Source organism: Drosophila takahashii, chromosome 2L, assembly GCF_030179915.1.
Source record: "Drosophila takahashii strain IR98-3 E-12201 chromosome 2L, DtakHiC1v2, whole genome shotgun sequence".
NCBI lineage: Eukaryota > Metazoa > Arthropoda > Insecta > Diptera > Drosophilidae > Drosophila > Drosophila takahashii.
Genome location: NC_091678.1, coordinates 15,389,326 through 15,413,352, shown reverse-complemented (window position 1 = coordinate 15,413,352; position 24,027 = coordinate 15,389,326). Strand labels below are relative to the sequence as shown.

Here is a 24,027-nt window from a genome sequence, read left to right as displayed (position 1 = left end):
GTGTCACACAAATCTTTTAAAATAAATTCCTCTGGGTAATTTAAATCTCCCCAAGTTTAAATAGACGGTTTAGGTGCAACAAAACATTGTACTAGGTGCTTTTCTTTATTTGTTAATGGTAATGTGCGAATACTTTTATTTTAGTTTAATCGATTATTCCAAACCCAATATAAAGTTTTTTATGGGCTTAATTGGCGCCTAAATTCGCATTTCTCTAAAACAAGTTCCCTTACAAAATATATATTGAAAGTACAAATATATTTATGATTTGTAGTACATTTATAATTGGATCACCACTTAGTTTACTTCCTCGGTAACCCCGAAAAGTTGGTGGGTTTCAGTGGTTCCTACAGCTTGCTCGTACTTCTGGCGATATTCCATATCAACCGGATACCAATCAGTGGGTCGACAGGAGCTTCTTAAGCGATCCCAAACCGATCCAGTGCTCTGGGAAAGGTAGTAAAGTCCGTAGACAGGTATTGCCAAAAGGGGTAACCATACCACAATAATGAACATCAAAAGAAATACTGAGACATAATCGTGGACCAATTTAGACCAACTAATTCCAATCAGCTAGAAGAAAAAAAATATAAATGCAAGATTTAGCCAAAATAAAAACAAGAGAGAACGCTATAGTCGGGTTGGTGTCCCGACTATCTAATACCCGTCACTCAGCTTGTAAAGATGTTCAATCCCAAAAGAAAGAAATCCACATTTGTTGAGTTGATAATTCAAACTGATTTTTATTTTGTAAAACACTAGCTTATATAGAGTACAGCGGAGTACAATAGTATGGACCAATGCGTCGGGGAAAGGGGCGCATTAGAATATAAATAGATAAGCGTTCTTAGACATATTTTTGGAACGCTGCATTGGCGTTGCTCAACTTAAAATAGCGTTGATAGCATTTGAACTCATGCACTGATATTTTGGTTTACAGATTACAATTGGTATTTTTAAACTTACAGTGCGAGGCAAATCAATATTACAAACAAAGCCATGTTCATGTGTGAACATTCTGCAAGGGGCCAGGAAGAATTATGGCCTGCATTCGTCTTGCTACATTTATTCGTCTTATCATATAAACAATTAAAATTAATATAATTACTAAACCTACGATTAATGCCGCATGACCTGACAGGTGATGAAAATTCAGTCCTTTTAATTCATAGTGATTTTCTCTTATTTCTTTTAATTCATTCTTTAGTTTAGCTAACTCTTTATTGTGGTCAATAATCGGCAATGTTAATGGATTCCAAACAATACTTGGAATCGTACTTATATTACTTACATAAGAAACTGATATTGGCTCATAAGCTTCTGACTGAATACTATGATGAGCTATTAATATTTTGTCGTCTGTTCTTATAGTGCAACCAGACACAACCGTTAAAATTCCTTGCTCAGGCAGGTCTATTAATTCTTGCGGTAAATTATTACATTGAATTCTAGCTTTAGTTATTTCTGGAACCTTAAATAGCCAACTACCTTTCTTTTGCAACTCAACCCAGTAAGAATTGATCTGAGTCATTTTTTTATAAATACAATTAGAGGGACTATTTGGTTTAAAGGGAGTTATTTCGCAAGTATTGTCATTAGCGCTACTCCAAGGCCAATTACCTTCACAAATTACGTTATTAGCTTTCCATTTTTGACACCTACTTAAGGTAGCTTCCGACATTAGATGATAGGAGTCTATTTCAAAATTGTAAACTAAATATTTAGAATTTAAGTCTGCAATAATAACCTCATTGTTAATTTTGACTGGCATAGGAATTACTCTAAAAAGATGGGAAGGGTGTCTACCAAATAAGGGAATTTTAACATTCAAAATTAACTTATTATCCACAAAAATTCCTTTAGCTGTTAATAATGTGTAAATTTCCTTTAACTCAGTTCCTGTTCTTTTACCTGGTAGTACTAAGGTTTCTAGTAATGCATCCTTAATTCTGGAAATTTCCTTTTTTAATTGCATTGGCTTTAAAATATTTGGATTCAATCTACCATGGTTTATATCTATGAGTAAGCTTATTACACCTGCTTGAATCTTTTCACATTCTTCAATTAAAGAAGTTAATTGTTTTGTCACCATAAAGAAATTAATTGACTCTTTATAGACATAGTAACTTTCTTTCAAAACTTCTGTGATGTTTTCTATTCGCGTAGTCATACTTCGAAAATTTGAGTTTATATCATCCGTACTTCTTTTCAGGATATTTATTGTAGATTCTACTACAGAGGTTTGCTTTTTAACCAATTCTGCAGTATTTTGCTGGTTATCTAAGAGGTTCTTCATGTTACCCTCTAAGTTATCCCTATCTTCAGCGTCCATTATACCAAAAAGTATGTGATAGAGAGCCCATAAACTCGAATGGAGCTCGCTTATATCTTTTCCTATCCTGAGTCATAAACAGTTTATTGTTCTCTTCTAAATCTGTAATCTGTCGTTGAGTATTATCAAGAACAGTATTACATTGATCTTCAAACCCATGAAGCTTGTCACACACCACTCTCATTTTTCCATTCAACAGTTTTCCCTTTCTTATCATGTCGAAATATGGATCCATGTTATAATATACAATTAGATCCCAAGATGAGGCTATGACTTCGACGTCTCCCATTGGATCTAAGTAATTGGAATTATTCTCGTGTAATTTCTTGATTGACCATTTTTGATTCCCTTGCGTAGGTGAACTTGCATTAGACACCTGGCAAAATAACATTAGCATTAACATTATCGCCATTAATCCAAGTTTATGGATTCTAGGGCTACTGCGAGTACCCTTACCCTTAGTCTGCTTGACCGAGATAGGTGATTCGTTCTCTTCAGCCTCAATTCCAGTTAGAGGACAAACTTTTGTAACAGGTCTTAAAATTGAACCATCTTGTAGTTTTACTTTTACTACTCTGACTCGGTCGTCTTTTCCCTTATGTATTTCTTCTACTTTTCCCAAGGGCCATCTAGCGGGATGACAATTTTCATCTTTTAGTAATACAATTTGACCTTTATTAAGGTTTGGCATTCCTAATTTCCATTTATTCCTTTGTTGAAGAGTGTTTAAATAATCATTCTTCCATTTAACCCAAAATTCTCTTTTCATTTTCTGAATTAATTTCCATCTATCTAAATTTCCAATTTTTTCCTCGGAAATGGTCTCAATAGGTCCTAATGTGGGCCTTCCTATCAGAAAGTGACCTGGTGTCAAAACTTCCCAATCGTCAATGTCAGTATTAGTTGTATATAATGGTCTTGAATTTAATACCGCTTCAATTTGGCATAATAGAGTTGCCATCTCTTCATAAGTTAGATTATTATCCCCAATTGTTCTTTTTAGGTGGTATTTAACAGATTTCACCCCAGCTTCCCAAATACCTCCAAAGTGAGGTCCTGCCGGGGGAATAAAATGCCATTCAATTTGTTCGTTTTCTAATATTGGAATTATTTTAATATTTTCGTTGAGTGCCTTCTGTAGATCTTCATCCAATTTTCTGGCGGCTCCCACGAAATTTGTCCCATTATCTGAAAATATTTTAGCACATTTTCCTCTTCTGGAAAAGAATCTTCTTAGTGCAGCTAAAAAGGCATCTGAAGTCAAATCACTTACAACTTCTAAATGGATAGCCTTGGTTGCCATACATACAAATACAGCAATGTAACCCTTATAAGATTTCTGGCCTCGATTTTTTGAGCATCTTATATGATATGGGCCAGCATAGTCCACTCCAGTATTCAGAAACGGGTGAGCCATAGTAACTCTATGCTTTGGTAAATTTCCCATGATTTGTTCAGCTGTAATTTGTCTGTATCTTGCACATTTAACACATTGTTTTAGATAATGCTTTAGGCTGTTCCTTAATCCGAATATCCAAAATTTTCTTTGAATATAATTTCGCATAAGGTTAATTCCGCCGTGCAATGTTTCCCTATGTGCATTTCTGATTATTAATAAGGTTAAATGACACTTATCTAAAATTAAGGGATGTTTTATCGAAAATTCTGCGCTGGAGTTCTGTAATCTACCTCCAACTCTTAATAATCCATCTTTATCTAAAAATGGATTTAATCCTAATATTTTGCTTTTAGTTCCAATATCCTGTTGGTGCCTTAAGCAATTTATTTCTGAACTAAATTGACTTTCCTGTTGCTGTTTTATTATTAAAATTCTTGCCAATTTTAATTCATTTACTGTCAAATATGTGGGAAACGATTTCTTTTTTAACTTTACCTCAATAAATCTTAAGATATATGCAATAATTCTTTCTAATTTTTGCATACAGGAGTATCTTTCTATTAATGATAATATTAACTGGCTTGATTTCCCTGTTAAGGCGGTACTGATAATTATACCATCTACTTGTTCCTCTTTCGGCCAGTATTTTTCTGATTTGGCCAACCATTGAGGTCCGTTCCACCAAATTGCACATTCTAGCAATTTTTCTGGTGTTATTCCCCTTGACGCTACGTCTGCTGGATTGTCTTCTGATCTAACGTGTCTCCAATCAATGTTCTTAAAAGTTCTTATTTCGTCAGTTCGCCGTCGAATAAATTTGTCTTTATTATTTCCATTTTTAATCCATGCTAGTGTGATCGTTGAATCACTCCATCCATATGCCTTTGCTTCCCCTCCAATTGCTGTCCTAACTCTATCTATTAGTTTTGATAGAAGATGTGCAGCACATAGCTCTAATTTAGGGATGGTTTTTCTATTTTTCTTCGGATTAACCTTGCTCTTGCTAGCTATAATCATAGAGGAGGATCCCACTTTGGCATACACTACGGCTGCGTACGCTTTTTCGGACGCATCAGAGAATCCATGAATTTGTACTGGCATATTTTCCTGGGACTTAACCCACCTGGGGATTCTAATACCTTCAAGAGAAGTTAAGTTCTCTTTAAAGGCTTTCCATTCGTTGGCATCTGGGTCTGACAAGTTCTGATCCCATTTTTGCTCTGTCAACCATAACTTTTGCATGAATAATTTTCCTACTATGGTTACTGGAGACAACCAGCCTAGGGGGTCATAAATTTTTGCTAATGTTGATAAAACTATTCGTTTATTAATATTAGCGACGTGTTCACAATTAAAATTAAATTTAAATTCATCTTTAATTGGTTCCCATTGAAGCCCCAGAGTTTTAATGGATTCATTTTCTCGAATCTCTAATATTTTATTTTCTTCTTTGCTTTCCAAAGCTTCCACAATTTCTGAGACATTCGAGATCCATTTTCTTAAGTTGAGACCCACCTTTTCTAATTCAAAGGTTATATCTTCAACGTGATCTTTAGCTTCTCTTATGGAATTAGCACCTGTGATTAGGTCATCCATATAAAAATCATTTCTGATTATTTCCTTAATCGATAGATTTTCGCATCTATTCGAAATTTCAGCAAGCACTCTTGTGGCTAAATAGGGTGCTGAAGCTGTTCCGTATGTAACGGTTGTTAATTTGTAATCTTTTAATTTTTTATTTGGGGAATCTCTCCAAATAATGTGCAAATATTGTTGATCTTCTTCATCAATGTTTATTTGCCGGTACATTTTCTCAATGTCCGCCGATATTACAAATGGCCATTTACGCCATTTGACAATGATATCAAATATATCTTTTTGGACTCTTGGTCCAACCCACATAATGTCATTTAGACTTTTATTGTTCGTAGTTTTCGCTGAGGCATCGAAAACTACCCTTAATTTTGTTGTAAGGCTTGATTCTCTTACAACACCTTGATGGGGTAAATAATATTTTCCTTCTTTCTTGGACTCTATCATGTGGCCCAAGTTTATATATTCATGCATGAATTTTATGTAACTTTCTTTAAGTTTTATATTTTTATTTAATTTTCTTTCCAAATTATAAAATCGCGCTATGGCCTGCGCTTTGGAGTCTCCTAATTCTTTTTCATTTTTAAATGGAATTTTGACCACATATCTCCCATTTTTATCTATTTTAGTGGTCTCTAAGAAATGTTTTTCACAAATTTCTTCCTCAATATCATTATTTTCATTTTCCATTTCCCAAAATCGGTCTAAGTTTTCTACTTCCACAGTAGTAGCCACAATTAATTTTTCACCTTTTGATTTGGTGCACCCGGATACAATCCACCCGAATTCCGTATTTTGACCTAGTAGTCCGTCTATTTTAACTACTCCGTTTTTAACTATATGGGGATATAAATCCACTCCTATAATAAGATCTACCCTACTTGGTTTATTAAAGTGAGGGTCCGCCAACGTATATTTCGTCCACTTAGATTTATCAATATTTAATGTTTGGTTTGGCAAAGCCTTCATTAGTTTGGGAAGAATGATGGCTTCAATGCTAAGAGAATCTTTTTTATTATCGCGCGTTTTTATACTTAAATTTACTTTATGTTTTGAGATACAAGTGTCAGAGACTCCACTAACCTCAGTGAAACTCTTTTTCCTTGTTAAATTTAATATTTGTGCAGCTTCTTCTGATATAATAGTGCACTGCGACCCACTATCAATTAATGCTCTAAGGCTTTCATAGCCACCATTTTTTGACTTGACTTTAATTAGGGCTGTGGCTAGAAACGCTTGTTCTTTTGTGACACAAGTGTTTACCTTCTCCCTTTTATCTGTTGGGACATGGAGCATTGTATGATGTGGTTTTTTGCAAACTGAACATAAATATTCAGAGTTACACTTTTTAAATGAAGAATGCTTAAAGCACCTATTGCACAAGCGCTGTTTTTTTATAAATTCCCCTCTTTCCACCGGACTCATTCCCTTAAATTTATAGCAATTTGACACAAAGTGGCCAACCATTTTACAGAGTAGACAGCCTTCTTTTACAGAGGTATTTACCATTCTTTTAAAAGGCTTCTTTTCCTCACCATTTGATGAGGCAAGAGAACTATAACGTTGTTCTAAGAAGTCCATTACGTCGTCTAGTAATTGGATTTCCTTAGTTTTCTTTATATGCGTTTCATATAATTGTAACGCTTCTTTATTAAATTTTCGAATGATGATGTGCGCGAAGATCACATCAACATCTTCATTTAAACTTGCTTTTGACTTCATTAAATGAATCGATTCATTTATTGAGTCAATAAACAGTTTAACTTGTTTAGCTGAATCGTTGTCTAGCATGGGCAAATCGATCAACCGATTCAGCTGATCAGAGAATATTTGTCTCTTGTTTTCATACCGCTTGGTTAATAGTTCCCAAGCGGCATTATAATTTTCGGCAGAACCGATTAGCAAGTGAGCGACCATACTCCTTGCTTCGCCTTTGAGAGCGGTTTGTAAGTAGTTAAATTTTAGAGATGTGCTCAGATCATCTCTATTGAAAATTATTTCTTTAAATAATTCCGAAAATAAGTCCCACTCTTTGCCTTCTCCGGAGAAGGTGGGAACTTTTATTTTTGGTAACACAGGAAGGTTATCAGCCCTTTCCTTTACCATAACCCCACAATTGCCTTCCGTTTTTGCTTCGGAAGCATTCATCCTTTCTTGCAGGATGTCCAAAATGTTTTTAACGTCAAATTCTAAATCTTCGACACTTTCGTCGAAAGATAAATTATTCTCATAGAGTTTGTAGAATTCTTTTATTTTATTATCAGTTCTACTCCATAAAAATTCTATTTTCTTAGCTCTAAGGCTGCAAATTTCCCTGCTAGCCTGACTGAGCTCCTGATGGGTTTCCTCCAAATAATCCCTTAATTGTTCGACATTTTTATCGAACACCTCTGCCAATTTTACTGGGTCTGTTTCAGTTTTCTTAGTTTCAGCTTGGGTTCCAGAAATAGCTTTCATGTTGCTAAATTTATTTTTAAGAGTTTCAATTACTTTACAAATCTCATCGAACATTTTTTCGTTAAAGTAATCATGATTGACTACTCCTAGTTTTAACAAATTTGTGTGGTTTGCGGTGAATTTTGCTTTTATTTTATCAAGTTTGAGGATTGCGTCACTGGTTAATTGACCAGCTTCAATCACTCTAACCTCTTTTGTTAGGCTTGCCTGAGCCTCTAAGAATTTTAAAATTGTTTCGGACAACATGATTTAAAAAATTTATGTATAAAATATGTATATCAAAAATATGTATATAATATATATTTATATATATATATGTGAATATCAATTGGATTTTGTAAATAAAGTGTATATGTACTTGATATTAAATGTGAAAAAATTTAAAAACTATCTTATCTGCTGCTTCAGTTGGTGATGTTCTCCGTTAAACTCGCTTATGTAGATGCCGCTGTGATGTTGTCGTAGATGACGTAGTTCTTCTTTTCGTCGTCTTCTTCCTTATCACTGCTCTGATGTAGATAGTTGCCTCGATGTCGTTTGTTGTTTGTTGCCGCCTCGATGTCGTTTGTTGTTTGTTGCCGCCTCGATGTCGTTTGTTGTTCTTAAAAATGATTGTTGTTACTGCTTCGGTGTTGTTCGTGGGCCTTGTTTTACGTTTTTATATTTTACAAGAATTTTTAAGTTCGGGTTGAATTGGTTTTGTGTATCACTGCATTTCTGTTTTTAGTTTTTTAACACTTTTCGTCACGCCGAACACTTTCTCTTTTTATTTTTTAATTTTAAAAACGATTTACCAATGTTTTTGGCCTTGGTAACGCCACCGTCACGCAACAAAACCCGAGAATTATTTTAGAAAACTTGCCCGTTTGGCTTATTTTATTTAACAAGTAAAACTTGTGTTATTTATTATTTACTTGGTCTCTTACCACTGGTGGGGGAAGACACAAGTTTTTATTTTATTTTATTTTTGCAGCCTGTAGCTGATCGTGCGCTCGCAACAAATCAGACTTTAAGGTGCCAGCTACAACTCTGAGCCTCTTACCACTGGTGGGGGATGACTACAAAGTTTAGCTCGAAGGACCAAAATGTAAAGATGTTCAATCCCAAAAGAAAGAAATCCACATTTGTTGAGTTGATAATTCAAACTGATTTTTATTTTGTAAAACACTAGCTTATATAGAGTACAGCGGAGTACAATAGTATGGACCAATGCGTCGGGGAAAGGGGCGCATTAGAATATAAATAGATAAGCGTTCTTAGACATATTTTTGGAACGCTGCATTGGCGTTGCTCAACTTAAAATAGCGTTGATAGCATTTGAACTCATGCACTGATATTTTGGTTTACAGATTACAATTGGTATTTTTAAACTTACAGTGCGAGGCAAATCAATATTACAAACAAAGCCATGTTCATGTGTGAACACAGCTAAAGGGAGTGCGAGGGAGATAGATATATGTTGACAATTTATAAAGCGTATAACTTTTTAATGAATGGTCCGATTTGAAAAATGTCTTCTACATTTCGATAGGTATAAATATACACAACAAAATTGCATTTATACTTCTCGGAAATCTTTAAAGATGTGGGCGCAGGACCCATTTTAAAATCGTTAGTGGGCGATTGTGGGCGTTAGAGGGGGCGTGGCGCTCGGCTAAAATAAACTTGCGCTGCGTAGGAAGCCAAAGAATATGTGTGGGAAATCTCAACCTTCTAGCTTTTGTAGTTTCTGAGATCTCAGCGTTCATACAGACGAACAGACGGACATGGCTAGATCGACTCGGCTAGTGACCCTGATCAAGAATATATATACTTTATGGGGTCGGAAACGCTTTCTTCTAGCTGTTACATACTTTTGCACGAATCTAGTATACCCTTTTACTCTACGAGTAACGGGTATAACTAGGAAGAACGCTATAGTCGAGTTCCTTGACTATCAGATACACGTTTCTCAGCTAGTAGAATTGCTAGGGAAATGGAGAAATGCAAGCAACAAAGCGAAAGCAGCAATGCGACTGTTTGCACTGCTTTCATTTCATTTTTTGCAAAAAAGCGTTCATTAGGACGGACATACAGACGGACGGACGGAAAGACAGACGGACGGACATGGGTAGATCGACTCGGCTACTGATATGGACTAAGAAACTCTACGAGTAACGGGAAATATAATTTATAAATTCATAACAAACCAGACAAATCAATAAAATAATTGGAGCTATAAAACGGAGTATATAAATCCTCCAGGAGGGAAACTGAAGACCCAACATAAACTCAATATCCCGCTGGAAACGCTCTCGGCCGTAGATCCACAAGACCACCAGTAAAAGCAGTAAGTGAAGCACACTGTGCGTAAAAATGGCATCAACAGTGATTGAAAGAAAGCTAAACAAACCATGCTGAAATATTAAAAAAAGAAAGGAATAGTTTATTAAAATAAAGTTATTCGTTGATTGATTAAGATATATGCTGAACTTACGTTTGTGCAAAAGAAAATTGAACATATTGCAAGGCCACCGATAAGTCCAAAGGTTACTTTCTGTTTCCGCACTCTAAGTCCCTCAAACTCATCAAATAAACTTTGAAGGACAGTAAATATTTGCGTCGTCTGTAACGCAAAATATATGTGTGTATATTTAAATAACTTATGTATAGATAAATATAAAATGAGTTAGTAGTTTGCTTGTCAACATTTTTCAATATATGAAATATACCATTTTTTTGATTGCGTATCACTTTTTATTGAATGGTCCGATTTGAAAAATGTCTTCTACATTTCGATAGGAATAAATATACACAACAAAATTGCATTTATACTTCTCGGAAATCTTTAAAGGTGTGGGCGCCAGACACATTTTAAAATTGTTAGTGGATTGTGGGGTTAAAGGGGGCGTGGCGCTCGGCTGAAATAAACTTGCGCTGCGTAGGAAGCCCAAGAATACGTGTGGAAAATCTCAACCTTCTACCTTTAGTAGTTTCCGAGATCTCGGCGTTCATACGGACGGACAGACGGACGGACAGACGGACGGACAGACGGACATGGCTATATTGACTCGGCTAGTGACCCTGATCAAGAATATATATACTTTCTAGGGTCGGAAACGCTTCCTTCTCCCTGTTACATACTTTTGCACGAATACCTTTTACTCTACGAGTAACGGGTATAAATATTTTTACCAAAATGTACTTACAATGGTAATAACAGCCGCCATTAATAACATAGTATAGTAAATGAAAGTCCACATGTTTGGCCAACCCATTGTGGACAAAGCACTGGCACAAGACACATTCAAAACCCAAAAGCTCATTACTAAGGTTTTATCTGAAGATTCAGGAAGCTCTGAAATCGATAACCAAGGGATAAGCTAACATCATGTAAAATTTAAAATAGAGATTACCTGAGAAGTAGATTTCAAGCATTAAGGATAGCATGCCAAACATAATGTAAATAAAGATTTGTCCAAAGGAAATAATCCAACTGTACGACATTATGTTGGTCTTGAACCCATTAAAACTGGACAGGGCTATCACACTGCCCCAGCCAGCTCCAAACGCCTGCATAGCGATGAGAAATGTTGAGCCAGTCCCCAAGACCCAATCATCGGGCTTAGGAGTCATATATTTTCTTGGCGCCTTAAGAGCTCCTGGGAGAAAAAGAATGCGCACAAAGCACACTAAAAGAAGGACCAGTGTCCCTATAACCATGTACCGTATAAAGTTTCCAAACTTCGCCGTCTTCGAAAATGCATGAAAAATAAGTGCAATCATTGCCCAAACTAGAGCGAAGAGGCCCACAAAATGCCACGATAGCTCATAGTAATGATCGATATTTACCATTTCGTTCTGTTGAAAGACATTGCTATTAAATGAAAAAAAAGTTAGTAACTGCTTGGAATTGGATTTGCTTGCTATTTATTACTAAAGTATAACGATTAGCAAGTTAAAAATGTTATTATTTAAAAACCAGTTTTTTTATTTAGTTTCCTTAATAAATTTAAAAATTAATTGAATACGTACTGAAAGTAAAGCGCGGAAGGAACATAAAGCCTCCTGTATTTTGTGTTGTTTTTGAATTCAGAATGCCTCTCATTGCATGTCGATGGCCAAGCGGTCTCATTGAGCCAAGATTTTGAGCCTTCACAACTCCAAGGTAAAGTGGGTTGAAAAGAGTTTAATATGAAAAATAGCGGAATAGCAGCATAAATGCTATAGTAAATGAGCATTGAGACAGAAAGAAAACCGCTGACATATCCCATGCCTAAAATAAAAATTTTATTATGATATGTTTAATATCTACCTAATCTTTTCAGGGACTTACCTTTAAAAAAAGGAGACAGGCGAAAGGCGGATATAAATCCACTGCTGGAGAACTGGCCCATGAAGGAGTGAATGACTATGACTGGAACCATATAAAGCACCATATTCACGAAATACGGCAATATTCCAAGAACTAAACGGAAAGGTTAAAAAGTAATTATTAACTTTTTTTCTTTGTCCACAGACCATTTTAAAAATCAATTAGCTCAAGTGTTTCGTTCATCCATATAAGCCGATTTTTAACTTTCCACTAATATATAAACATCGATTAATACTAAAATGATTTTCTATTTCAGTTTGTTCCAAAACTTAAATCTTGAAATCCGAAAAGTTAGATATATTTATTTTGTAAAATAACTGAATTTTTCAAGTGTCGATTTAGTAATTGCATCCAAAAATTGCATTAGCAGCGCAACGCCCCTAAAATTATCACTAACCCTGCAGCTGGTTAAATCTATAATATGTGGGAAACGTAACAAACTTACTGCCCATATCGTTGTGCACCCAATACGTATAATCAAAGGCATCCATCTTCAGAGCTAGTCCAAAGCAGGCAAATAAGAAGTCCTTTGGTTTATCCCACTTCCCTCGATTTGGATCGGGAGAAAAGGGCTTTTGGCCAGAGTCATACGATGTTTCAAAACCCATATTGCGACCACAATATTAGATCACTATAAATGCCGAAGATGGATTTTTAAAATGTTTTTATATCCTAAATGAAATCCGATTGTTCACGCTGGTAAAAGTATTATAACTAAATTTTGTTGTATACAGCCATCGATCTGCGAGCTTTTTTCTTTAAATAGGGCGAGGCATTAGTACAACCGATGCCGACGAACTAAATCCGAACCCGACAACAAGTCGCTGTTCAGCTCATCGCAATGGACAGAGATGCTCAAACTACGTATTATATTTTCACCCCTGAGTAATACACATCTTTTCCACCCATGAATATTCTCTTTTTTAAAATTTTCAATTTATAAAAGAGGGTTTTTTTATTTACTCGTCTCTTCCCACCTCAGTCTGATCTGAAATAGTTACTGCCAACCAATACAACGTACTTATTTATTTAAGGGCCGGTTTCTCGAGTCCCTGTCAAAGTCCCTGATAGCTATCTGTTCGAAAAACTTAAATACCAGAGAAACTGTTCGTAAAAGCAAATCCGCTTTCTCGACTGCTTTAATTTATCTGAACGAGAAACAATTACAGAGTGCTGTTAACGCACAGAATTGTGCTGTAGAGCGCAAAAAATGGCATGCTTCGATTATTTCATCAGCTGTTTGGGTATAATTCAAAGAAAAAATCAGCTGTGATTTCGTTTCTTCTTCTTAGTTGGCTTTGGGAAATCAGCTGTCATTCTATCGAGTCGAAAACGCTTAACAGGGACTCCGAGTCCCTGTCAAAGTTAGCTCTCACATTTATGCTCGAGAAAGCCAAAATGCCTTAGCAGGGACTTTATCTGTTCGAGAAATGTTAGCCGGCACTCGAGAAACCGGCCCTAAGAGTAGAGAATGAAAAGACGAATGAAATTATACTAAAGAATTTGTTTGAAATGATACGATTTTATAACCTCTAATTTATTTACCGATGTCCAAAACGTATTGTTTTTCTGATTATTAAAATAAACTGAAGATTAAGATCTTATGAATAACTAACAATTTCCTTATGGAAACCGATTGGTTTTTAATTAATTTTAAGGGTGAATAAAACAGTTTGCATACCAACACGAGGCGGATTATTCTAACACTTTTTTAAACGCACTTATTGATTGTATAACCCCTTATTTCACCTCATCGGTCACCTCGGAAAGCTGGTGGGTGTCAGTGGTTCCTATAGTTTCCTCGTACTTCTGGCGGTATTCCATCTCCACCGGATACCAATCGGTGGGTCGACAGGTGCGTCTTAAGCGATCCCAAACGGATCCAGTGCTCTGGGAAAGGTAGTAAAATCCGTAGCCAGGTATTGCCAGAATCGGTAACCACACCAAAGTAATGGACATCACTAGGATCACTACTGAAAGGTCAGTAAAGCCCAGCATGGTCAAACTAATTCCGGCCACCTAGTTAGAAAAAAAAAAATATAATTGTTTGCTACATTAAAATCAATCAAATTTAGATTAGAACAAACCATGGAAATCACTAAAATAACTGGAGCTATAAAGCGGAGTATATAAATCTTCCAGAAGGCAAACGGCTGACCCAACATAAACTCAATATCACGCTGGAAACGTTCTCGGCCGTAGATCCACAAAACCACCAGTAAAAGCAGTAAGTGAAGAACACTGTGTGAGAAAATGGCATCGATAGCCAAATAAATAAAGTAATCATTTCCATGCTGGAAAATATTGAAGACAAATTAGTATCATTTCCAAATTTGCCAGTAGAAGAATTTTTAATTTTCAAAAAGAATTAATTACTTACATTTGTGCAAAAGAAAAGTGAGCAGACCGCAAGGCCACCAATTAACCCAAAGGTAATTTCCTTTTTTTTCTTTCTAAGATCCTCAAACTCATCAAACAAAGTTTGCAGAACAGTAAATATTTGTGTCGTCTGCAATGAAATATACATAAAAAAATATATAAAAAATATAAATCGATCGATCAACTTCGGCTATGAACTGGTAAATAATATAAATACCAAAACTACTCACTATCGAAATAACAGCCGCCATTAATAACGTAGTATAGTAAATTATAGTCCACAAGTTTGGCCAACCCATTGTGGACAAAGCACTGGCACTAGACAAAATTAACAGCCAAATGTTTGTTACATATGTTTTATCAGATCCCTTAGCAAACTCTGAAATCGTAGATTTATTACTTAGAAATGAATTTAAAAAGGATTTAAAGGATTTAAAAAATGCGATTCCGTGTGAATCTTTCGGAAGTGAAAACTAGAACAGGGCCGATAGTGATTACCTGAAAAGTAGTGTTCCAGCATAAAAGAAACTAGGCCAAACATGATATAAATAAAGATCTGTCCGAAGGAAATAATCCAACTGTAGGTAATTATGTCGGTCTTGAACCGATTAAAACTGGACAGGGCTATCACACTGCCCCAGCCAGCTCCAAAAGCCTGTATAGCTATAATAAATGTGGACACAGTTCCCATAGCCCAGTCACGTGGTTTTGGAGTAACATATTTGTTTAGCCACGAAAGGCCTCCTGGAAGAAATGGGAAGCGCACAAAGCACACCGAAAGTAAGACCAAGGTGCATATTACCATGTACCTTAAAAATATTCCAAAGTTCGACGTCTCCGAGAATTTATAAAATATCAATGCAATCATTGCCCAAACTAGTGCGAAAAGGCTCACAAAATACCAGGATAGCTCAAAGTCCTCATAATCAGCTGCATTACCAGTACTGCGAAAGTTATTTCTATAAAATTCAAAAAATTATAAGATTCTAAAATTATAAATACTACCTCACTTACTCAAAGAAAAGCACGGAAGGAACATGGAATAACCTAAATTCAGAATAATCCAAGTTAGGTGTCACATTACATATCTGAAAGAATGAAGTTCTTAGAATTATTTTTTAATTATTAGGGTTTTCAGAAAATTTCCTACGGTGGATCGCCCTGTGCTCTCATTGTACCAAGATTTTAAGCCTTCACAACTCCAAGGTAAAGTGGGTCGGAAAGAGTTTATTATGAAAAATAGCGGTAGAGCAGCATAAGTGACATAGTAAATCAACATTGAGAGAGTCAAAAAAAGGCTCACATATCCCATGCCTAAAATTCAAGATTCTTTATAATATATTTTGTATCTATCTAACCTTTCTCGGGACTTACCTTTAAAAAGAGGAGACAGTCGAAAAGCGGAGATAAATCCACTACTGGAAAACTGTCCCATGAAGGAGTGAATGACTATGATTGGGACCAAATAAATCACCATGTACAAAAAATATGGCAATATTCCAAGAACTAAAATCAAAAATATTTAAAATAATTTAGTAATAATTTGCCTTTTTTGTGTGTCTAAAAAATTCAGTTGAAACTATAAATGAATGAGAGTAGCGCAACGCCCCTAAATTAGGCTAGCCGTGCAGATTAGCCCCATAACATACGTACTGCCCATATCGCGAGTCGCAAAATGAGTAGACGAAAATACGTCCATCTTCAGAGCTAATCCAAAGCAGGCAAATATGTAGTCAGTGGGCCTTTCCCACATTCCTCGATTTAGATCGGCAGCAAAGGGCTTAAGTCCAGAGTCATATGATGTTTCGTGTACCATGTTGCGACGACAATATCAAACAGCAAAAGATTCCTATAATATACAGTGAATAAGCCGCGAGCGTTTTAAAATAGATAGGCGTATTGCATAATATAGCAGATGCCAGAGCACTGAAACCGATGTCGACATCAAGCCGGTATTTAACTCATCCACTGGACTGAAATGATCATACCCTAAAATTTAATTTGGATTAATATAATTTTGCGGCAGGCACTTATTTAGAAAATAATTATTTTATAATAATGCAAACACATATGTATGTAATATTCTTGGACCTCACCAACTAAAAGTCCAAATAATTTTTAAAACTATTAATTTTATAAATGTTACGCTTTTAAGGGTATCTCCATTTTCGACCACAAATTGTCTTCTCTGCGATTTTCATTTAAATTGATATAGTTAGAGCTTTTACATTTGCACTAGTTTTTCTTTTGTTCGCATACATTGCAAAGTTCACTGAGAAATAGCGAATTAGAGAGAGAAATAGTAACTGTTATTTTATTTCTGCCCGTAAAGTGGGCAGACAAACAGACGCAATTTTATAAAAACTGGAGGAGTACTCTACATATAAGCAATTCATAATCAAATAAAAACATTTACGCTAAAGCTGTTGATTTTAATTTTGCACTGATTAAGTGTTAAGCGTTGAGTCATCTAAATCGCTTTTAATCAATTTCAATTCAATTCAATGAATATTTTAACTGAGCCTTAACACTGACACATGTTTTCCTTATCAGCAATTGCAAATCGAAAGCAAAACAAAAGCTATTATTAATGTTTTCAAAATAAATTATATATATTTGATCAAAGCTATTACTGGTGAATTGCAATTGTGTACGGACTTAATTCGTCAATTAATTCCAGGAAAAAAATTAAACTCGCTGACTAGAAAAATAAGACTGCAAATTACGTTTCGAAAGTTTTTTAAAAACAATTTAATTTGTTATTTTCTAGAAAAACCGATTGTTGGTTTAAAGAATTGGGTGTACAAACGAATTATTGCATTTTCAACATTCGTGGTGTTATAGTCAATACATTCCCAAAAAATATAATAAGAATTAATCAGTACATGGCTAAAAGGTAAAACTTTATTAATTCGTAACAATATTTTTTGGCCGAAGCTTGTTGAACTTTTTAGTAGGCAACTACTAAATATCACCAGATTATTGTTCACTACAGCTAGCGTTTGGAAAATATCAGTACAACTCCATTATAAAATCCAACGATCACCCTTAGCACTTGATCTGTATAATATACTCGTGTGCGTGTGTGTAGTGTGGTTTTTGTGTGTGTATGGGTGTGACTGTGTTGGTATGTATGACCACGGATGGGTGTATAATAAAAGTGAGTTCAGTTCATTTGTCATGTGTCGACGGCTTAAGTGTTGAGTTTTGATCTAAAGAGTATTCGATATTTAGGCACTATGTGGTATTGGCATTGGCATCGATCACCAGCATCTCGGAGAAGCCCATGATTTCCTCGTAAAATCGCCGGTTGTCCGCATCCACCGGATGCCAGTCGTGTGGTGCGAGGCACTGTTGCAATCGCTGGCGCCAATCGCCATTCGTCCGACACACCTTATAAACCATATACGATATGGCCGTCAGGAAAATCAGTCCCTGACTCAAGTAAATCAGGACGTCGTGGATGCGATCACGCGTAAATAAATAGGTGAGTTGGAACTGAAAAATGGGTTATTTTAAATAACATATTATTTAATTTAAAAAGTATATACTTCAGAGAACTATTTACCAAGCACAGTCCAAGAAAAATAGGCGTGGCGAAGCGTATAAAGAAAATTTTGAAACTTGAGATCGTTTTGCCCAGCATAAACTGCAAATCGCACTGGAATCGCACGCGACCATAAACCCAAGTGGTCATTAGTAGAAGAACTCCCGAAATAAACACGTGGGTAAACACCGCCAAATTGGGCAGCTGAGTCAGCTGACTGAAGCCCAACTAAAATGAAAAATCAAAAATCACACAATGGTCTCATAAATGCACAAATTCCACACCCACCTGAGTACAAAAATAAACAGAGGAGACTGTAAGGCAGAGGACAAGTGAACATATTACTATCGTTCGTTTTGATCGAAACGTCTCGAACTCATCGAACAGGGCAGTAATAACGGACATCATTTGGATGATCTAATAAAATATAAATAAATTAATAAAGTTTTATATTATTCAAAAATTAAACTCACCAAGGAACTTAGTTCCGATAGGAATATCATGCCAAAAAAGAGGAAAGCCCAGAGATTTGGTGTCGTCGTAAACGTCCCAAACAAATAGGAGAAACAGAGGTACAGGAACTGCATATGATGTTTCTCATCCACATGCAATGGCATCATGCCCACATGATCTAGTTAAATAATAAAATACAATAGTTAATTAAATATATATTTTCTGAAATTTTTGAAAGATCCATTTTAAAAATAAAGTAAATTTTATTTTCTTTAAAAAAATAATTTTGTATACCTACCCTCAAAGTGATCGTGGGCCACATTGCAGCAAAGAAGTCCCATTAATCCGATAGTGATATGAGTAAGGCACACCCAGAAGCTCAATCTCTCCGCATCGCTGCGGAAATTGTTGTAACTGGACAGGGTTACTATACTGCCCCATCCGGGACCCAAAGCCACACCGGCCATTAGGAGGGCGGTTCGGGCCGTTGCAAGGACGCTCTCCAAACTATCCACCTGGGGCATCCAGTAATATTGGAGAGTATCATACGAAACTTTTTCGTGAATAACCAAGTATATAAAAACAGCCACAAAGAAGCCGAACATAAGCACACAGGAACATCGCAGAGCTTTACCAATCTAAAAGTATGACAATTAAATAAAGTAGTTAGATGTTATATTTTTATTGACCCAAAAAAATCCTAAATACTCACAAAAGCCACAGGCTTGAGCAGCATAGCCAAAACCACCAGCCAAATGGCCAAAACGCCTATCAACATGGACCAAGATATGCTCATTGAAGTGGAATCTTCTTCAGTAGAAGCAATCGTCGATCTAGAAAATACAAATAAATTAGTTAAAGCTTGACAAGAATTGTATTGTATAAATCACTCACCTAAAGAACTCCACGGTGGAATGTGGATCGACCCTATAGTCCTAAAAACCCAAAATATTATCAAATAACTGCAAATTGATTCTAAGCTTCAACTCACTCACATTTTCATCGTAATTTTCATGTAAAGAACATTCCTTGGTATTCCAAGTATTGTTGCAACTCAACCAGGGTATCACCCGATGCAGGGAATTCACTGTGTAGATAAGGGGCACCACAGCTCCGATGCAGTAGTAGGTTAGAGTGCCCAGATTAAGCAGCAAAATGGCGTAGCCGATGCCTAAAAGTATGCCGTAATGGTTGGATTTTTTAACAGATCAAAATGGTTGAAGATCTCTCACCTTTGAAAATGGGCGCCACGCGAAATGCTGAGATAGATCCAGAAGATGAGAATTGTCCCAGAAATGCTTGTATCAAAAATATTGGCAGCGAGTAGAAAAACATTCCCATAAGGTAGGCGATTATGAAGAATACTAAGGAGAATAAAACATTTAAAATATAAAACATATAAAAAACACATTAAATACATACAAATTGAAAATAAAATTATTAAATTATTTTTAATGATTCATAATGATTAAAAAGTGACTTATTAACATCGGTCCTGAACTCTGACTACTATTTGTTATTACATATTATCGATTGCTTTTTGCTATATAGTAATTTGTTGTGGTTGGCACTGTGTCATTATTTGAATTATCTTAAATATGGTGAACAATGCAATTATGAAATCAGTTACTCGGCGATTATCAACAATTATATCGTTCTAAAACAGGTTTTAAAAATAATTAGGGGCGACTAATGGAGGGGATTGTAGGATTTTTGTTTTGATTTTTGTGGTAATGGCAACCCCAGTTGTTCACCTTATCGCTTGCGGAATATGATTATTGTTGAAAGTAAACGCGAAAAGCCGTCCTCTACGCAGTTTTGATAACCTTTGGTTTAGTTAATTGAATTTTTTATTGATAACTTATGGCAATGGGATCAAAGTGGGAAAAAGCAAATAGACTTTTAAACACCAAATAAAATAAAGTAGATGATCTATTTAATTTAAAAATTTTTAAATATTCTGTTCGTGAAATAGCCAATATCAATAAAATTTAAATGGTATTTAAGATTTTAAGTAACAGCCGATTACATGGATTTCTTGAGATCACTTGGCGCTCATAAATATTTATTGGTTTTTTCAACAATTTTTCGTTAGTGTTTACTTATATTTGATAGCTGTTATAAAAAGTGATAATTTTAAACTACATTGCGCTAGGATTTAGCAATTCTTAAGGGTACTTACGCCAACCGCCGTGAAGTATTCCAAAGGTGGAGAGCTCGGAGAAGATCAGCGAACTGAAGGCATGAGTGCAGGTGGCGAAGTAGAAGTCAGCCGATTTTGCCCAACGACCGCGTGATTTGTCATGCCGATAGGGTCGCTCCAGGGTATCATAGGCACTGGCCGATCGTACGGCCATGCTGTGGACCTGTCGATTCCGAATTCGGCGGGCGGCGAAGGCCAAGCTGCCACCCCTTCCTCCTCCGGACTCCGTTTCCGCTCCATCGCCCGTAAAATCTCCGGGCAGTCCCGAGCCATGTTCGCTATTTTCACAGTCGCCCAGGAGCATGCAATTGTTGAGCTGCTCACCGCAGATGCCCTTCATGGTGGGTCATTAGGTGAGAAAGTGGCCAGCAGGTGAGAAAGCCCCTACACCTGAGCCGCTAAAGTCTCAATTAAAAAGTTCCCAGTTGCTTTTCGTTCCAAGTTCATGCCGTTTTGTTCCGCGTTTGTTTTGCTTCGTTCTTTTTTTTTGTCTTTTGGCAGTCTGACCTAGTTTTCGGCAGCGTTTTTGTGGGTCACTTCACGAAGAACAAGTAGTAGAAATCTGAGCTTCAGATTATCTTCTAATAGGCTATTATTGCCGCCGGCGGCTTCATCCCGCACTCGTAAACCTTATTCGAAATTAAACCCGATTTTGATTACTCCGGGCGCCAAGCAATCAGCTCCGATGCTCAGCGACAAATGATGCTATTCGATGGGGATTGCCGTTCTCAAGCGACGCCAAATGAAGCAGTATTATTATAGGCAACACCAACAACAAAGAGCCCAGCAACTCACAAATTTAATTAAATATAAAAGTCTTTATACGTAGTTTTTTCGTGCAATGCGTATGTGAGAGCCAGTGAGTGTGCAACGATTATATGCGCTGTACAGTGGGTCAAGTGCTAAGTAAAAAAGAAATATTGGCAAAAGTATAAATATTTATTAAATTTTTTAAATACGAAAATATAATTAGAAAAAAATTGTTCATTCAAAAAAAACTTTTATTACAAATGTTATAAAAATTGTTTAAAGACCAGTTAAAAATTAAATACTGATCAAAAGAAAATAATAAAAGTATAGAAAAGTTGTTCAGGACATACCTATCAATTTTAAATTATATTAAATTTTGTTCAATATTCCATTAGTCGATGGTTCTGACGCTTCTTTAAATGGCCCGTACCTATCCTATTATCAGTAGAGCGAAACAAAGAAAAATTCCAACTGAAGGGGAAATCAAAACAAATGGAAATTTATTTTTAAAAACAAAGCCATCGAACAAAATCGAATCTCATCGAAACCAAACAATGCAAATGGAAATAAATGGCAAGCAAAAGAAAAACGAAACGAGTGGCAAAGTGAACGGGGGCAATGGACAGCTGATGGTGCCATTTCACACCCCCACTCTCATCGCACTCAATGCCGGTGGTCTACGGAGCGTATACTTGACATTGCTCATACGTACGGGTGGCTGAAAAAAGAGGCAGCTCTCTTGTTCTCTTTTGGCCGAAAAGATTTCAACAAGTAAAAGCGATAAAAAGCGGAGGGAGCGTGTAATAGGGTGCGCGAAAATCAGCTGTTTTTTGTTTTGTTTTGCTTTGTGTTTGTGCAAATTGTGTAATTCAGGCGAAATTTTCTGCCTTTTTACTTTTTTCTGTGCTTACGCGTTTTGGACGCCGATGACGCTGTTGATTTGGTGTGGCTTCATTTATGAGTAAATTAGTGAGTGCACCGAATGCGGCGAACGTGTCCAATTAGTCGAATCGAAATGTTTACAAACAAACACTCTGGTGTGCGCAATAAATATGCAAAAAAAATTGAAATGGCCAAGAGGAAAGCACAAGCAAATATATACACAGTGAACAAAAATTAAAAATTTAATATTAAATTATTGCATTCTTATGATACAATTATTTTTTATTTTTTTATGTAAGTTTAATTTTTAAAAATTTTTTGTAACAAAACTGTCAATTGACAATAAAAATTTCCAAACTGAAATTTATTTTTATACTTTTCAAAAGTAAATATTTATGTTTCCAGAAATATATATAAAAGTAATGACCATCGATATACAAATTTTCTTTCTGAGTGTGCATAAATATTTTCTCTTGCTTGTCGGCATAAGACGCAAAAAGTTGGCGTCTCAAGTGTTGGCCAAGTCTGTGGGCAGTACCTTTCCCTCCCATCCTAATTTCCCCTTTTTCGCCACCATTTTCAGCCCGTCAAGAAGACTATGCACATAAATGTAGATAACGATATTGGCGCCACATAAACTCAATATGTCCCGTTATCATCCGTTTGTAATCTCAACCATCTGAAACTCACATTTGCATACAGTGCACTTTTCTATTTCGTTCCGGCGACACTTTTTTTTGCAATCACGCACAAAACTCCTGCATAACCTGCACTGTGCGAATGTTAATCCGAACCCGAATCTCGATCTGAACCCGAATCGGAATCTGCTGCGACTGCGACGCACGTTGTCGGCGCGTCTGCCAGCGAACGACTGAAAACTGAAGAGTAGAAACACAGCCAGATAGTCGCCGAATGTCAGACGAATGCGAATGTTGCTGCTGTTGCCGTTGTGACTGTTGATGTTGCTGCTGTTGCTGCTTTTGTTACTGCAGATGTTGCTGCTGTCTCTTATCGCAGTTGCTGCTGTGTGCTACTTTTACTCTTCGGGAGAAATGCAAAAGAGTGACAGAAACGAAGAGCGCAATGTAGCGATGAATTCATTTTTTAAATGCTCTACAAGTGAAGAGAGTCAGAGGTGAAAAATAAAAATTACATAGAAAATATTAATTATTTTCAAAATACTTAGTCTGAAAACAAATATAAGTACCAAATAAAAATAATTTGTTTTAAGCTCTTTAATTTTAATTTTTATTTTAAATCAATATATATCAGTCTTTAAGTTTATAAATAATGTTTTTATATATTGAATTTTTTCTTTGGATTTATTTTCTACTGATTTATTATTGCTTTCTTATTTACAGGTTACGATTTCTAATTCTCTTGCTACATGCACTAAAATTAACAAAAGCCGTAATATGTCAAATCGATTTCGAATCAAGCTATTATATTAAATGAAGTACGTACAAAGTGGAAATTATTTACCCCCATATCGTACCAATTTTCCAAATTACCCATATGGCCGAACACAAGAGCAAGCCAAATTCGCATTGACCCCGCGACTCCTGTGTGATTTTCTCTTTGCCGGTCAATTACCGGCGATTGCCAAAACGAAGCCCAGTAGGAAATTTCTTGCCATTTTCGAGTCAGACTCCAAGTAAGGGGAGACTGTCGACACGAT

General features: G+C 36.0%; 3 protein-coding genes across 8 annotated transcripts; all 3 read right to left on the bottom strand.

Moving 5' to 3' along the window:
* Positions 1-107: 107 nt before the first annotated feature.
* On the bottom strand, positions 108-12,927 carry LOC108058125 (sodium-dependent acetylcholine transporter-like). Of its 2 annotated transcripts, XM_017142654.3 has the most exons (9): positions 12,581-12,927; positions 12,097-12,228; positions 11,796-12,036; positions 11,177-11,637; positions 10,970-11,118; positions 10,258-10,386; positions 9,971-10,177; positions 278-573; positions 108-214 (listed from the first exon to the last, which is right to left on the bottom strand). In XM_017142654.3, the coding sequence occupies exons 1-8, from the start codon at positions 12,741-12,743 to the stop codon at positions 298-300; spliced, it is 1,758 nt and encodes a 585-aa protein (XP_016998143.2). In that variant the 5' UTR covers positions 12,744-12,927; the 3' UTR covers positions 108-214; positions 278-297. The 2 variants fall into 2 exon arrangements, with proteins under 2 accessions (XP_016998143.2, XP_070073300.1); XM_070217199.1 differs by lacking the exon at positions 108-214 and having other exon boundaries at positions 240-573.
* A 745-nt stretch (positions 12,928-13,672) lies between these two features.
* LOC108058128 (sodium-dependent proline transporter-like) lies at positions 13,673-16,421 on the bottom strand. Of its 3 annotated transcripts, XM_044395055.2 has the most exons (10): positions 16,168-16,421; positions 15,889-16,020; positions 15,665-15,828; positions 15,529-15,602; positions 15,454-15,473; positions 15,013-15,258; positions 14,745-14,893; positions 14,516-14,644; positions 14,223-14,429; positions 13,673-14,154 (listed from the first exon to the last, which is right to left on the bottom strand). In XM_044395055.2, exons 1-10 carry the CDS (start codon positions 16,328-16,330, stop codon positions 13,876-13,878), a joined length of 1,563 nt encoding a protein of 520 aa, XP_044250990.1. In that variant the 5' UTR covers positions 16,331-16,421; the 3' UTR covers positions 13,673-13,875. The 3 variants fall into 3 exon arrangements, 2 of the variants coding, with proteins under 2 accessions (XP_044250990.1, XP_044250989.1); XM_044395054.2 differs by having other exon boundaries at positions 13,675-14,154; positions 15,013-15,473; XR_006412463.2 differs by having other exon boundaries at positions 14,028-14,154; positions 14,223-14,376; positions 15,013-15,473.
* Positions 16,422-17,396: 975 nt separating this feature from the next.
* On the bottom strand, positions 17,397-23,220 carry LOC108069857 (sodium- and chloride-dependent glycine transporter 1). Of its 3 annotated transcripts, none has more exons than XM_044395056.2 (11): positions 23,040-23,220; positions 20,697-21,619; positions 19,747-19,878; positions 19,510-19,685; positions 19,409-19,449; positions 19,227-19,347; positions 18,813-19,152; positions 18,535-18,692; positions 18,350-18,478; positions 18,083-18,289; positions 17,397-18,012 (listed from the first exon to the last, which is right to left on the bottom strand). In XM_044395056.2, the coding sequence occupies exons 2-11, from the start codon at positions 21,055-21,057 to the stop codon at positions 17,752-17,754; spliced, it is 1,926 nt and encodes a 641-aa protein (XP_044250991.1). In that variant the 5' UTR covers positions 21,058-21,619; positions 23,040-23,220; the 3' UTR covers positions 17,397-17,751. The 3 variants fall into 3 exon arrangements, with proteins under 3 accessions (XP_044250991.1, XP_070075498.1, XP_070075497.1); XM_070219397.1 differs by having other exon boundaries at positions 20,697-21,346; XM_070219396.1 differs by lacking the exon at positions 23,040-23,220 and adding an exon at positions 21,818-21,904.
* Between the last annotated feature and the right edge of the window lie 807 nt (positions 23,221-24,027).

Excerpts from the sequence above, each read along its gene's own strand:
- LOC108058125 (XM_017142654.3), bottom strand. The coding sequence starts at position 12,743 with ATGGGTTTTGAAACATCGTATGACTCTGGCCAAAAGCCCTTTTCTCCC. Across the intron at positions 12,229-12,580 it reads GGTGCACAACGATATGGGCA|TTCTTGGAATATTGCCGTAT; the intron begins GTAAGTTTGTTA and ends CTTTCCGTTTAG. Across the intron at positions 10,178-10,257 it reads CAATTTTCTTTTGCACAAAC|CATGGTTTGTTTAGCTTTCT; the intron begins GTAAGTTCAGCA and ends TTAATATTTCAG.
- LOC108058128 (XM_044395054.2), bottom strand. The coding sequence starts at position 16,330 with ATGGTACACGAAACATCATATGACTCTGGACTTAAGCCCTTTGCTGCC. Across the intron at positions 15,603-15,664 it reads AGAGCACAGGGCGATCCACC|ATATGTAATGTGACACCTAA; the intron begins GTAGGAAATTTT and ends TCATTCTTTCAG. Across the intron at positions 15,474-15,528 it reads CCTTCCGTGCTTTTCTTTGA|AAATAACTTTCGCAGTACTG; the intron begins GTAAGTGAGGTA and ends TGAATTTTATAG.
- LOC108069857 (XM_044395056.2), bottom strand. The coding sequence starts at position 21,057 with ATGAAGGGCATCTGCGGTGAGCAGCTCAACAATTGCATGCTCCTGGGC. Across the intron at positions 19,153-19,226 it reads TGCTCAAGCCTGTGGCTTTT|ATTGGTAAAGCTCTGCGATG; the intron begins GTGAGTATTTAG and ends TCATACTTTTAG. Across the intron at positions 18,290-18,349 it reads CTGTTTATTTTTGTACTCAG|TTGGGCTTCAGTCAGCTGAC; the intron begins GTGGGTGTGGAA and ends TTTTCATTTTAG.